The sequence below is a fragment of the Sinocyclocheilus rhinocerous genome, unplaced genomic scaffold (assembly GCF_001515625.1).
Source record: "Sinocyclocheilus rhinocerous isolate Xijiao unplaced genomic scaffold, SAMN03320098_v1.1 scaffold1294, whole genome shotgun sequence".
In the NCBI taxonomy this organism is placed as follows: domain Eukaryota; kingdom Metazoa; phylum Chordata; class Actinopteri; order Cypriniformes; family Cyprinidae; genus Sinocyclocheilus; species Sinocyclocheilus rhinocerous.
The window spans coordinates 395457-410477 of record NW_015656157.1 but is presented as its reverse complement, the minus strand read 5'-3'; the positions used below and the strand labels follow the sequence as shown (position 1 = coordinate 410477).

At 34.9% G+C, this 15021-nt stretch overlaps 1 protein-coding gene across 1 annotated transcript in view; it reads left to right on the top strand.

Annotated features, from left to right (window-relative positions):
* Window positions 1–15021, top strand: part of LOC107719633 (kinesin-like protein KIF14) — an 18611-nt gene that overhangs the window by 2234 nt on the left and 1356 nt on the right. Inside the window, exons 2-26 of the mRNA XM_016527118.1 lie at window positions 597–851; window positions 1100–1187; window positions 1279–1377; window positions 2106–2158; window positions 2667–2697; window positions 2789–2896; window positions 3009–3125; window positions 3312–3430; window positions 4510–4682; window positions 4772–4830; window positions 5236–5420; window positions 6597–6699; window positions 6816–6970; window positions 7151–7298; window positions 7375–7527; window positions 8199–8331; window positions 8422–8515; window positions 8953–9094; window positions 9995–10098; window positions 10843–10943; window positions 11540–11770; window positions 11902–12089; window positions 13626–13778; window positions 13883–13999; window positions 14177–14242. Coding sequence (XP_016382604.1) covers window positions 597–851; window positions 1100–1187; window positions 1279–1377; window positions 2106–2158; window positions 2667–2697; window positions 2789–2896; window positions 3009–3125; window positions 3312–3430; window positions 4510–4682; window positions 4772–4830; window positions 5236–5420; window positions 6597–6699; window positions 6816–6970; window positions 7151–7298; window positions 7375–7527; window positions 8199–8331; window positions 8422–8515; window positions 8953–9094; window positions 9995–10098; window positions 10843–10943; window positions 11540–11770; window positions 11902–12089; window positions 13626–13778; window positions 13883–13999; window positions 14177–14242 — 3175 coding nt within the window. The remainder of the gene's footprint in view (window positions 1–596; window positions 852–1099; window positions 1188–1278; window positions 1378–2105; window positions 2159–2666; window positions 2698–2788; window positions 2897–3008; window positions 3126–3311; window positions 3431–4509; window positions 4683–4771; window positions 4831–5235; window positions 5421–6596; window positions 6700–6815; window positions 6971–7150; window positions 7299–7374; window positions 7528–8198; window positions 8332–8421; window positions 8516–8952; window positions 9095–9994; window positions 10099–10842; window positions 10944–11539; window positions 11771–11901; window positions 12090–13625; window positions 13779–13882; window positions 14000–14176; window positions 14243–15021) is intronic.

Below are 15021 nucleotides of genomic sequence, written 5' to 3'. Positions count from 1 at the left end.
TCATAAAATTGTGGCAAGGTGGAAGACAAGCATCCTAAATAATAATCACTTTTTTTTCCATAATTTTTATGCACATTGTAATTTTGACAGCATTCGTTAGCTTTAATTGTTTGACCCTTTTATTTAATTTATTTTAAAGAAAAATATCAAACAAATATTTTTTTTCTAATTTTTTGGGAAATATTATTTTGGAAATAAATAAACTATCACTAATTACAAACCAACAGTGGTCCTAAACTCTCTAACGCCTACTGAGTTATGCATTAATCAGTCAACCCTGTTACCCTTTCTGATATATTAAATTTAATATACTCTATTTTCTATTGACTACTGAAAAATAGTTATTTGTTTATTTATTTACATATTTATTTAGTGTTTTAGTGTATATATATATATATATTTAGTTTGACCGCTTGAGGTGAATGGTAATATTATGTAATAATATTAATTATTATAATAATATAATATAATAATAATTTTATAACATTTATAATATTATTTTTATATATAATATCTAATTAGTATAGTTATGGTTTAATCTTATTGTGCACAGTGCCACTTGTACTAAAATTTTTGCTTTTTATTTGTGTTTGTAGGGAGAAGAACGAGAAAGCCCGTCAAGTCATCTTCATGAACGACCACAAAACTGTTGTGCAACATCCAGATACTAAACAAAGCTACACATTTACCTTTGACTTCTCTTTTTGCTCTATTAATGAATCGGATGCAAGCTTTGCCAGTCAGCAGGTGGTTTATGAAAAACTGGCTCGGCCCTTGCTTGAAAGAGCATTTGAAGGATTTAACACGTGTCTTTTTGCATACGGCCAAACGGGTTCTGGAAAGTCCTACACGTAAGTGATGATTCTCTTCGAAACTGCATTATTTATTTTATTGTATTTTTTTTTACAGTTAATTAACAGTACTTACAGTATTAACAGTAATAACCATTCAGGGCTGCGTTTCTCAAAAGCACCATAAGCTAAGTTGATCGTAGAGACCATTGGTGGCAATGGATCTACGATCTACTCGGGCTTACGATGCTTTTGAGAAACGCAGCCCTGATCAATATTTTTAAAGTGACGTTTTGGATGCTTTCTAGTATGATGGGTTTTGGTGAAGAGGCTGGCGTTATTCCCAGATTCTGCAAGGAACTTTTCTCGAGATTGTCTAGAACTGAAAACAAAGAGGTTGCTGTCCCATTTGATGATTATTTATTTACAATTTATGATTGAATTTATTTATGATATATTTATGATTGACATTTATTTTCTATTAAAGATCTCCTGCCATCTGGAGATGAGCTATTTTGAGGTGTACAATGAGAAAATCCACGATTTGCTGGTGGCAAAGGACGAGCAAAACCAGAAGAAAATGCCTGTAAGTGCATTAACTCAATAAAACACATTAAAGGGGTGGTTCACAGTTTTTTTTTCTAGGCTTGATTGTGTTTATGGGGTGCAGTCTAACATGTGTTAATGCTTAGTTTTTAAAAAAACGTTATTTACCATTATTTTTCACATAATTTACCTTTATTCCACACCGCTCTGTCCCTTCTCTGAGAACGCGCTGATCATTTCCTGCTTTTATGAAGCACCTCCCTCAGAAATAGGTGTTGGGCTCTGATTGGTTAGCTAGCCCAGTGTGTTGTGATTGGCTAAACCGCCTCTAGTACGCGTCTAATCGTCCCGCCCCTCATCTGATTCATATATGAATAGATTTTTACGTGCACCTCTAGTTTTCTCTTCCTCTTCTCTAAAGCAGCGCAGCATGGCCTCGCCCCCTTTGCTGCCTTTTCCCGAGGGCGGGGTTTATCTGGGTTTGTGATGTCACGAACCCGGGAAGTAACTCGTAGTCCCTACCAGCCGTTTTTGTAGGCATTAAACTGCCAGAATTTTAAAAGACAATTTCTCCGTTTGCATTGAACTTTTTAGCTTCGTAACTTTGCAGATATTGTTTATGCTCAAACAGCAACATTACACACTAACTAACGTTACAAAAGTGAAATCGCAATCAACCACCCCTTTAAATACTACAAATGTCTTGTAGTTTCTTTGTCTTCCTTATTGATCTGTTCAGCTATTCAGTCCTTTTCATGTCTTTTCCAGCTGCGTGTCAGAGAGCATCCTGTCTATGGGCCTTATGTTGCAGACCTGTCCACGTAAGCAAACATTTCATTTAAATACCAGGATTACTATGGCCATGGAAACTTTTTTTGTTCTTGTTTTGTTTAGTTTTTTTAGTTTAGTTGTGTTTTTTTGTTGTTGTTTGTTGTGTAGTTTTTTTGTGTGTGTTTTTGTTGTTTTGTTATTTTATCTTGTGTTTTTACATTTTGTTTTGTTGTTTATTTTATGTTATGTTGTGTTTTTATTTTTTTATGGTTTTTTGTTTTTGTTTTTTGATTGTGGTTTTTGTTGTTGTGGTTTTATTTTATTTAGTTTTTGTTATTTCATGAAATGTTATTTTATTTAGATTTTTGGTTTTGTTATTTTGTTGTGTTTTATTGAGTTTTTGTTTTATTTCGTCTTATATTATTTTTTTGTTTTGTTTTTATTTCATTGTGTTTTTCTTTTGACTGTTTTGCTGTGTTGTAATTTATTTTATTTTTATTTATTTTGTTCTTTGTTTTGTTTTGTGCCGCTGTCACTAATCTCTATGCTCTCTTTCAGGAATGTAGTCACATCTTATGCTGATATTAAGGTAATTTAAAGGATCTGTTCACTTTATACATGGATCATATATTATTTTTGTTCATACCATTAATACAATTTTCCCTCCCCCATCTTCACAGACTTGGCTTGAACTCGGCAACAAACAAAGAGCCACAGCCGCCACCGGCATGAACGATAAAAGCTCCAGATCACACTCTGTTTTCACTCTGGTCATGATGCAAACTAAAGTACGACCCTCAGATTTATTTCCAATGAAATGCTACTTTTACTTCAGCCAACAAATTAATAATTTAGTGATGTGTTTGTGGTAGTCATATGATGATGTTTTCATGTGCACAGACAGAGTTTGTGGAGGAAGAGGAGCACGATCACTGCATCACCAGCCGGATAAACCTGGTGGATTTGGCTGGAAGTGAGCGCTGTACTTCAGCCCAGACCAGTGGAGACCGGCTCAGGGTAATCCAGCATCCAGTAGCTCTGTTTACTCTGTGTCACGATTACCCACAGTGCATTCCGCTGCTTACTGTTTTGTACATTTTAAATGGGGGTGAATTGGATTACAATACTTTACTAAATACTGCAATGCATCATGAAATCTTAAATCTGACATATTTGTAATGTGAATTTATTTATTTTTCCCAGGAGGGAGCGAGTATCAACAAGTCTCTGCTCACGCTGGGAAAGGTGATCTCATCACTCTCAGAACAGGCTCAGACCAGAAAGAAAGTCTTCATCCCGTACAGAGAGTCAGTGCTCACATGGTGAGAAGCTTTTGCTTATGAATTTGTATTGATTTATTTTTATATTTCACTGCAGTTTTGTTATTTTGTATTACACAAAACAAAACAGCAGTCACAGCTTCAGCAGTGTAATGCATTTCCATGGCCCTGATGTCATGGAATTTCAGTGAGATTTATTTTATTTTATTTTATTTTATTTTTCATACCTAGAAAGGTAATTGAAAAGAAAATGTAATGTTTTTTCCCTTTGTCCCAGTTTTTTTTTTTTAAAGTATTTCATCAAGGGAATTTTTTTTATCTTTGATATAATAATAATAATAATAATAATGTTTATTAATTTCATAAATATAATAATAAAAAATGCATACATTGTCATTTTTATTATTTTATTTTCTGTACCTAGAAAGGTAATTGAAAACAAAATGTAATGTTTTTTTCCTTTGTCCCAGTTTTTTTTCTCCTAAGTATTTCATCAAGGGAAAAAAAAATCTTTGATATAATAATAATAATAATAATGTTTATATTAATGGCATAAATATAATAATTCAAAATGTTTTAAATTATCATTGTCATTAATGAACATTGTCATTTTTATATATTTTACATATTTATATGCATTTTATCGCACCAATGTGGCCTTTGTGTACTTGGCAAAAGTTGGAAAAATTTTTTAGAAGTGCAGAAAATTACACACACAAAAAAATAAATAAATAAAAAGAAAATAATAAAAAAATCATTTTTATAATAATAATAATAGTAATCAAAGTATTAGAATCATATTATTTAATGTAGTTACATTATTATATAATGATAATAATACAATTTAATATCACACCAGTGTGGCCTTCGTTTACTCTGCAAAAGTGGAAAATAAATTTGCAGCAAAATTATAAAAAAAAATTAAATGATAATTTTCTAATGTATAAACTGAAAAAAAAGAAAGAAGAACTAAACATTCTAATAAAAGATTGTGAAAATAAATGGGCACTAATGAATTGTGCACAAAAATACCATTTATTTGTAAATTATCTATGTCATAACATGCCAGATTTATTGCTGACAAAAGCAGCAGAAGTGCTTCAGCTCCCTCTTGTGTTCAGGTTACTCAAGGAAAGCCTTGGTGGAAACTCCAAGACGGCCATGATCGCCACCCTGAGCCCTGCGGCCAGTAACATGGATGAGAGCCTGAGCACGTTACGCTACGCCCAGCAGGCCCGTATGATCATTAACATAGCCAAAGTCAACGAGGACACCAATGCCAAACTGATCCGCGGTCAGTAACTGTTACAGCTCTTTATTCTGTCTGTCCATGTTTATGCTCCGTCAGCTGGCATAACCGTCAAGAAGGGTGTGTGTTATAAGAAACACTGCACCGCACCTCTCCTCTAGAGGGCAGGATATTCACTAATGGGACGTCCTCAGTGATTGGTGTTCTCTACAGGGGTCTCAGACTCAATAGGCCCTTTTCACAGTGACGTCAGCTAACTTCCGCTTTCCCGCAAAGCAGTGTATCTGTACTTCCGTTATACCTTTACACCGGAGACTTCTCGGGAAAATGTAGGAAAAACTTGAAATATGAAAGGCGTTATTTAAGAGTTAAGACTAATAATGTTAATGTACTTACAGTCGGGGTCTTTTGTGAACGTTTTTCTTCATCTGATTTAGATGGGTGGCTTGCTTGCCGCAACTGCTTGCTTTCAGATTTGTATGACAACGATTATGTGTTCACACGAAATACATACTTTAAACCTTTTCACTTCTTATTTCGGTTTATGTCATTCCTTGGATAATTTGTGAGTACACTGTAAATTAAATTCCCCCTATAGCGCGCTGGCGTCACCTTTAAAGTTGACAATCGGCTGCCTAACCTTGTGAACCTGAATGAGGATCCGCAGCTGTCAGAGATGCTGCTGTACATGATTAAAGAGGGCGAGACCAAGGTCGGCAAGCTCAAGTCTGAGTCGGCCCACGACATCCAGCTGTCTGGAGCTCTCATCGCTGATGAGCACTGGTGAGACGGGTCACATCCCAAGTCTACTACCACTCCATCATTCACTTCATTTTTGATTTGATTAAAGGAGGCATTTCATGTTCAAAATGATTGGACTTGTACATTTAAAGGAACAGTTCACCCAAAAATGCCAATTCTGTCATTATTTACTCACTCTCATATTGTTCCAAACCTGTATGAATTTCTATGTACTACTGAACACAAAAGAAGATAGTTTGAAGTATGTTGGTAACCAAACAGGTGACGGTAGCCATTGACTTCTATAGTATTTTTTCCCCATATAATGGAAGTCAATGGCTACCGTCACCTGTTTGGTTACCAACATACTTCAAAATATCTTCCTTTGTGTTCAGTAGTACAAAGAAATTCATACAATCTGGGAATGACAGTAAATGATGACAGAATTTGCCTTTTGGGTGAACTATCCCTTCAACTAAAGCTATTAAAATCAGTAATTGAAATAAAATAAAAAAACAATATATTAGATGAAATACCTAAACTTAAAAACTGAAAATAAGACTCGTGTAAAATTACTTAAACATAAACTAAAATAAAAAAGAAAACTCAAAATATAAAACTAATTAATATAAAACCTCATTTAAAATATTAATAAATACTAATAATAGTATATAAATAATGCTGTTCAAAGGGACACGAAAGAAGATATTTTGAAGAATGTGCTGGTCGCTCTTTTCCGTACGATTACAATGAATGAGAAATTAGATTTTTAATCTTCAAAAATGGCATAAAATCACCCTAAAAAATGCTTATGTATTTACTGACATACAGGAAATGTCTTTTTATGTTATGACAGATAACGGATAATTGGCTGATGTTAAAAAAAACAAAAGAATCACAAACAAAACTATTTGGTCTAAGTAAATTAAGAATAAAACACTTAAACAAACATTTTAAATGCTAGTTAATTTGGGCATCACAACATTAGAATGTACAGTATGAAAAATGGACATTCATTTTGAGATTTGCTGTTCATGAAGATTACATTTTTACAGTGTTTTACAGTAAATTATTAGTGCTTACAATATTAACTCAGCGAGCGTTACATGATGACAAAAGTAATCTAAATGTTATTTAGTAGCTGTGCACAAACAATTAAAATGTAATATCAATCAATATATTTCCAATATGTCATATTGTTTTTACTTGCATTTTCAGTGTCATCTCTAGTGTGAAAGGTACCGTCAGCATTAAACCGATGGCAAATGCCAAGACCTTCATGAATGGACATCTTGTGCCTGAGTGCACCGTTCTCCACCACGTGAGTTCCTGTCGCTGTTCTGAAGCGAAACATCTGAAATGCCCTCTGTTCTGAGAACCTCCACATAAATCGTGAAATTGGTTATTTGTTTATTCAGTTTTGCTTCTCTATTTCAGGGAGACCGTGTGATTCTTGGAGGAGATCACTATTTTCGGTTCAACCACCCCGCTGAGGTTCAGAGCGGGAAGCGTGCGTCCTGTTGGAACAGTGGAGATGGTCAAAAGGACTTTGAGTTTGCTAAAAACGAGCTGCTGTCGGCCCAGAGAGCTCAGTGAGTACAAGCCCAATATTCACCAATTTATTTACAGGAACTCATTTGACTTGGTTTAATGGGAGAAAATGCTTAAGAATTGTAAAATTGGCTGCTGTAAATCAAATAAAATGTTTATAAAGAAGGCTAAAACATATGAGGAGAGGTCCGTTTTTGATTTTGATTTAAATTTTTCTCTAGACTTGAAGCGGAGATCGAGGCAGCTCAGTTGAAGGCCAAAGAGGAGATGATGCAGGGCATTCAGGTGGCAAAAGAGATGGCACAGAAAGAGCTGAGCGAGCAGAAGAGTCAGTACGAGAAGAGGATCAAAGCTCTGGAGCGAGAGCTGGTAAGCTGTTCGCATACGTGTCAGTGTGTAGTGTGTGTGACTCCTGTGGTCTCCAGCTAATCAAATGCTTCGTCAGGAGGAGGAGAGTGAACGGAAGAGAGACCAGGAGCTGGATAAAAAGAGGGTCGTCGGTCAGATAGAGCAACTGCAGACAGCAAAGTCTATGCTGGAGCAGGAAGTCAACACCCATAAGAGACGTCTGCAGATGGAGGCCCAGGCTACTAGACAGGTACAGAAAGATCAGTTCAAATCAAAATTTATGCTCTTTTTTTTCTTAAAGGGATAGTTCACCCAAAAAGGAAAATTACTCACTTAATTTACTCACCCTCAGGCCAGCTAGGACTTTTTTTCTTCTTCAGTAAAACAGTAAAACTGATTTTTAGCTGAAACTGTGGTCCATGGTGATTCATAAAATGTATTTAAATGTTATTTATTTAGATTTATGTATAATATTTATTTAGTCCGTTATATTTATCCATTTTGTTTAGTTAGTTTAGTTATTCATTTAGTTAATTTAGCTAGTTATATTTGTAATATTTATTTAGTTTAGTTATTTAGTTTTAGTTATTCAGTTAGTTACTTAGTCTTAATCATGTGTTTAGCTAGTTGGTTATATTATTTATTTAGTTTTAGTTATAATATTTATTCAGTTATGTTTAGTTAGCTTTAATTTTAGTTATATTTATTCTGAATATTTTCAGTTTATTTATTCAATTATATTACATATTCTTTTTTAGATTAGCTAGTTTAGTTATATTATTTATTAAGCTTAGTTATATTATTTATGTACTTTAGTAATAGGTATTTTATTTAGTTAGTTTTTATATTATTTAGCAACATTTATACAAAAGATGGCTTCATCATCTTTTAATTTGTGACTAATTCAGATTTGTTCCATAGGCATTGGCCGATCATGATATCCGGCATGCTAAAATTGTAGAGGCGCTTGAAGCAGAGAAGAGGAAGATTGCAGAAGATCTTGCTCAGATTGAGAGAAAACGTGCTCAAAAAATGGTCCAGGCCACTAAAACGGGTACATGCACACTTTAAATTTAAAAGAGTTTTCCATCAGTAATGTTCTTAACGGTGTGTTATTCACCATATTTTTGTTCAATGTTTGCAGTCTACCCACAGTGGGATGCCTTGAAGCTGTCTTTGATGATTGAAGAAGCAAACAAAATCAGTGCCAATCTCAGGAAACACACAGTCTTCAGCAGGTACAAGTTGATTAGCAGGTGTAACTGATTTGTTGATCCAGGAACATTGTCTTTGTTACAGTATTAACCAGAATCAGAATTCATGCAAATTTAGGAACAATTTTAGGAAATTTAGAAAACATTTTATTCAATTAATTTAATATTAAGTACATTTAAATAAATTATTAAATTAATAAACAATAAAGTAAGAAATTTCTATAGCGAATTTAATTCCCCTGTTATTATGGAAAAGTAATTCCAGTTAGTTGGCTACAAATTGCTCTTTCTGAATACAGCATTTATAAATAAATGTAAAATCCCTGTCCAGCAATCACTAATGACTGGAAAAGTGTGAGTTTAGTCAATTAGTTTATGAGCGAGTAGTTTGTAAATTCTGCCTTTATTAAACATGAAAGTTTTTGGATGGAATCAGACGTGGATTTGTGTTTTCATGACAGACATGAGGCAACTGATAAAGAGAGCGAGGGTGAAGACGCCCAACTGCAGGTCCAAGTTCAGAACACCAAACTAGGAATTTCCACCTTCTGGAGTCTGGAGAAGTTCCAGAGCAACTTGGCTGCCATGAGAGAGCTTGAGCAGGTGGCTTAAATAAAAGATGTTCACCTAATGAATAGCTGTAAACCTGCTGCATAGTGGCATTTGTAGCAAACTAGTTACAGCATTACACTGTGTCCTAACCTTTTGACATCATATAGTGACAATGATATCCTCTTCAGTGTTAATCCAGGTTTTGTCTCTAACTAGATGCAACCATTTACTGATTTGGTTTCTGTTTTTGCAGCTTTAAAACTCTGCTTTACATAGCTACAGAAGTTTTTGGTTTGTTGTTGTTTTTTTAAAATCTATTTTTGGTTTTGGGTTGGTTTTTTATTTAGTTATTGGTGGGGTTTTATTTGGTGTTTTTTTTTGTGTAGCATCTCTTAACGTTTTGTTTCATTTAGTTTTTTTTTATTGTTTAGTGTTTTGTTTAGTGTTTTTTTCCTTGACATCGGAAAGTTTTGATTTTGGTTTTATATAGTGCTTAGCCATATTATTATTGTGTTTTTTTATTTGTGCAGCATTTCACTCAACATTGTGTTTTTTATTTAATTTAGTGTTTAAAATTATTATTATAATTTTTTTTTATATATATATATTTTTTTTTGTGTGTGTTGTGATGTTTAGTGTTTTTGTTTTGTGTAGCAAGTCAATTGACATTGGAAAGTTTTGGTTGTTTTTATTTCATTATATGTAGCGTTTAGCTTTGTTGTATTTTATTTTTGTGTAGCTTTTACTTGAAATTGGAAATTTGCGCCATACTTGATTTGAACAAAGTGCTGAGTATTTAACGCAGGGCTTAGTTGTTTGAACACAACAATATATGAGGCAATTTGAAGCCCGTTTATTTCCTTGTAATTACCCATTAAAAGTGGGCACTTGCTGTTATTATTATCGAAAAGAACCGGTGGCTAAATCAAGTCTGATGTTTATTGGCTGTAGGGGGAGAGCGCCTCTAAAGATGATGACGTGTTTTACGACCCTAATGATGAGTGGGAACCAGACCTATCTGCCTCTTCCTCAACCTCGTCTTTCTCTCGCAGAAGGTATTTGAATTTATTAGTCTTCTCATGGAGTCCATGATGCTGCTCTTCGGCTCTCTGTACTTCTGTGTTGAGGAACGAAAGAACAGAAGCATACTTTGTGCCCAACACTGGTTCTTGTCTTACACCATGATGATATTTTTCCCCTTATAAACCAAGCCCTATGGAAACACACATTCCTGCAGCATTTTTTAACCCATTTTCATTGCCTACATGACCATGTGACTACAGCTAAATTCAGTATTGGGGAATCAAAACCCCTTCTACCACTCTTAAGTCCTTTCTCTCACAGCTCATAGGTATGCCTTTGCTTTTCACCCCTTGACTTCCTCTCATGTCTTTCAGTCCTTGGAATGAACAGTAAACAATATTCAACTCAAATTGTTCATCATGTAACCGGCTGTTAAAGGGGTCATATGATGTTGTTAAAAAGAACTTTATTTTGTGTATTTGGTGTAATGAAATGTGTTTAGGGGCGTGTTAGAACGAGCCCTTTTAGGTAGGCGTGGTTGACTCTTAACTTTTATAAAGAATATCTCTTTGGATTTGAGACTTTAGTCTTTGCAACTTTACAGATCTTCTTTATGCACCAAGAGCTTTTAACATTCCAAAGAGAAAGGAAAAATTGAAATCGCATCATATGACCCCTTTAAAGGATCAGAGTTATCTGACTGATAATGATGGTTCAAGTCAAGATATAAGTTCAAAAGTATCTGGATCTCTTTTTTTCTGTTTCTTGTGGCTCAGGAGTAGAAGTTTGCTAAAGAGCAGAAGGATTTCTGGCCGTCTCTATGAGATCCGAGTGCACCCCATTCAAAGCCTGCATTGTGCTCCCTCACAGTCCACTGGTAAAGTACCCTTTATATTGTATCTGGCTCTTCGACTCCTTAAATGAGTTTAGCATCATTTAGATTAGTAGTTTTGATGAGATAATTCACTCAAATATTACGTTTCTGTCATCATTTACTCACCGTCATGTCATTTCAAACCTGTATGACTTTCTTCAAAATAAGATAAGATTTTTTTAAGAAAAGTTCAGTGTTTTTTGTCAATACAGTGAAAGGCAGTGGGGTCCAAACAATGTTGAATTGACTAAATTTTTACATTTTTTGTTCATGAGTAAAAAATTCATTGGTTTTGAATGTTTGGGCGGCCCTTTTGTCCCCCATCTTCTGTACTGCACAGTTTACGCGGCAACTGTGAGCTCAGTTCATTTTCAGTTGGAGAGATGCAGCAGGCGAGCCAAGCTTATTCACGAGAGTCCTGCGGCTGCTAGCGGCGCTTACAACATTAAAAGAGAAAAATATTTAAAACTATAATAGTACATAAATAATACTGAAATAATAATTAATACTAGAATAACAGACTAGTTTGATTTTTTTCAACCTGCTTAAATATGACTGTTTCCCCCTGGAAATTAAATAACTTTTGATATTCTTTTTAGGGCTGATGAACAAGCCCCCCTCTCTGCACTCCAGCACCTCTGACTCCGCCCTCCCAGCCATCTGCAAAGGTCTGATTGGCTCTGCCGTTGCTCGTCTGCGCTCCTGCCAATCAGCTGAGGAGAGCGAAAGCTTGGCCGACAAACTGACCCTAGATCTGCTGGCGGTTCACCGTGCCGTGAGGTCCATCGCAGACCTCTACGAGCACCTTGACGATGACAGTCAGGAGAACCGTAAGTCAACCGTAAATCAACAAAGCCATTCATCAGTGTCAATATTCAGCTCAATATGAATGCACAAGACCTATGTCATCACAGCCCTCACAAAGAGCCTCATTTCGTTCTGTTTGTGTGTATGTGAACAGTGTTTGCCTGCAGTACTGAAGCCCAGACTCATCTAGTGAAGGCCACGTCTGCTGTTGAAAGGGCCGTGTTCATTACCATGCACTGGGTCTCCAGCATTAAGCCCAGCTCTGATTCAGTGTCTCTGAGAGCTGAGGAGCTCAAGACTGAGGTCAAGAAAATTGGAGGCTACCTTCAGTTACTCATTCAGGTGCTCATTATAGTTCATAGTCAGTTAATGCCAGTTGCATTTATGTGACGCTTTTAGCTCTGTAGGGGGACCATAGAAAAAATAAAAATGCAATCATCTCATCAAAAATAATGTCTTAATCATTTTATCAATTTTTGTCAATTTATCAGTTTTGCACAAAAATTAAAAAATATTACTAATAGAATAGTAATAATATATTTGTCTGTTTAGACTTTTAATAAATGTTAATATTTCTTTAATTTAGATTAATTAAATATTAAATGTATTATTATTATAAAAGAAATCTATCGTATCTCTTGCTCTGGCTACTGTGTATAGACCACCAGGGCCATATACAGATTTCCTAAAAGAATTTGCAGATTTCCTCTCAGACGATTTTTCCGTACATTTCTGCCATATGTACATTAATTGACAGTCACCACTGATGAGCTACCACTAAATATTGTAGAAACTTAATTTGCTGTAAAGTTGCTTTGCAATGATTTGTATCGTGAAAAGCGCTGTACAAATAAACTTGACTATTATAATGTTGAGTGCATTTTTCGTCGTGGCCTAATGGTTAGAGAGTCGGACTCGTAACCCAAAGGTTGCGGGTTCGAGTCTCGTACCGGCAGGGATTGTAGGTGGGGGGAGTGAATGTACAGCGCTCTCCCACCTTCAATACCACGACTGAGGTGCCCTTGAGCAAGGCACCGAACCCCCAACTGCTCCCCGGGCGCCGCAGCAAAAATGGCTGCCCACTGCTCCGGGTGTGTGTTCACGGTGTGTGTGTGTTCACTGCTGTGTGTGTGCACTTTGGATGGGTTAAATGCAGAGCACTAATTCCGAGTATGGGTCACCATGCTTGGCCACATGTCACGTCACATTTACCAACATTTTGACTTTACATTAATTTTTTTTATATTTTTTTAACCGATTAAGTGTTTTAAATTTGCCTGTATATCTGAATATTTCTTTAAATTAAACAAAATTAAAAAAAATATTATGATATACAATTAAGTCAAATTTAAACCACTTAATCAGTTCCAATCAAATAAAAATATATAATGAAATGTCAAAATGTTGATAAATACACTTAATAATAATAATAACAACAACAACAACAATACATTGTTTACATATAAATAATAAAAAACTTAAAGAATATAATAATAATTATAAATTCTTTAATTTTATTATTATTATTATTGGTTGTATTTACAAATATTTTTTTAATTTAACTGACTTACCTTTAAACTGATTATTGAGTGTATATCTAGCAGTAAAATGAAGTAAATCAGCTGTATATATTAATATTTATTTAATTGTTGTGCACATTTAGGCATTTTAATAATCAATTTATTTGATTTCTCACCTGATTATATATTGGTTTAAATTGCCCCTATGGAAGTATTTTACAATTTTACAAATGCAATTATATATTATTTAAAAAAACAGAAGTCGTTTTAAAGAATTTTGTTGCGCTAAGTATCAACATTGGAATTTTCAGTAAAAGCCTTCTAAGAGTGTTGGTATTTCTGTGTTTTGGTCTTTCAGGGCTGTGACTCGGAGATCTCCTCCATGGTAACAGAGGCCCAGAGGAAGGTTGCCAAGTGTATGAACGTGGCTCTCAAAACCATCGGTTTGCTGGCGGCAGTGAATGGGACTGATCTTCATTTGACTGAACATGGTTCAGAAATCATAGACAACGTGGGTATATTTCTTTTGCAAGCTGACGTTTACAGCCCAATAGTAGGTTTGACATTAAAAACCAGTCAGAATCAAAAATTCAACACCATTCTCTTTCTCTTTAGAGGTCAGTTGTGGATTCTTTGCGGGATGGGATGCGTCAGAGTGTGACTGATCTTCTCCTCATAGGTCAGAGGATCACTACAGAAATGCAGAGAGATCTTTCATCTGCTCATATACCGGTAAGTCCTCTTAATAAATAATCCACTTGATAAATATCATGGAATATTATCTCAAGAAATAACCTTAAAATGGAATCTTTATTTATCCAGCGAATATTGTAAATACATTTCACATTAACTGATAAAAATGTATACTTTAACATCATTTCATAATATAAATTCTAATATATTTCACAGATTCAGAAATCCAACGCAATGGATGTCGCCAGCAGTCTGCAGAGCTACTTCCGCTGCTGTTTGTCGGTACGCCTTACAAACAGCTGTTATTTGTCATTGAGGGTAAAATGTTTTGGATTGATGACCAGCGCAACAATGACTGAGGGGGACAGCGCTTGTAAAACGCTGAACCTGAGTGCTCTTATTGCACGTCTTGGGTCATTTGTCTGTTTACAAAATAAATGGTTTGAGTGGAGTGTCATTTGTTACCTTAATGTGGCTGTAACTGTTATCTTCAATACACAAACTACAGGCTCGTTGTTATTGTTCAGCAAGAGAATGGGATGCTGGGATAAGGAAAAATGGATGCATCCCACCTGCTCACCCATTCCTCAAACCCACCCACTGTACCTGAACCCTGTGGTCTAAAACAAATAAAATAGCCAACAATAAATATGTGTATATTTAACTAAAATATATTTATGTATATTATATTATTTAGTTTTTATTTAATTAAATTTGTTTTTATTTAGTTAGTTTTGTATGGTTTTATTTCCATTTTCTGTTTGCTTTTGTTGTTGTTTTTGGTGGGAGGTTGTTTGGTTTTGGTTGGCTTTGTTGAGGTTTTGTTTTGTTTTCGTTGGTCTGGTTTTGGTTTGCTTTGTTTTTTTTTGTTTTTTTTTTTAGGGTGCAGGATTGGTGTGGGTTTGGTTTTGTTTTGTTTGTATTTAGTTTTTTGTTAATTTTTTGGGAGGCAGGAATTGGTGTGGTTTTGTTTTGGTTTCATTTGCATTGTTACTTTTTTTATATTCTTTTTTTTTGGGGGGGGGGGGGGGTGGGGTATGTTTGTGTTTTTTTTTTTTTGT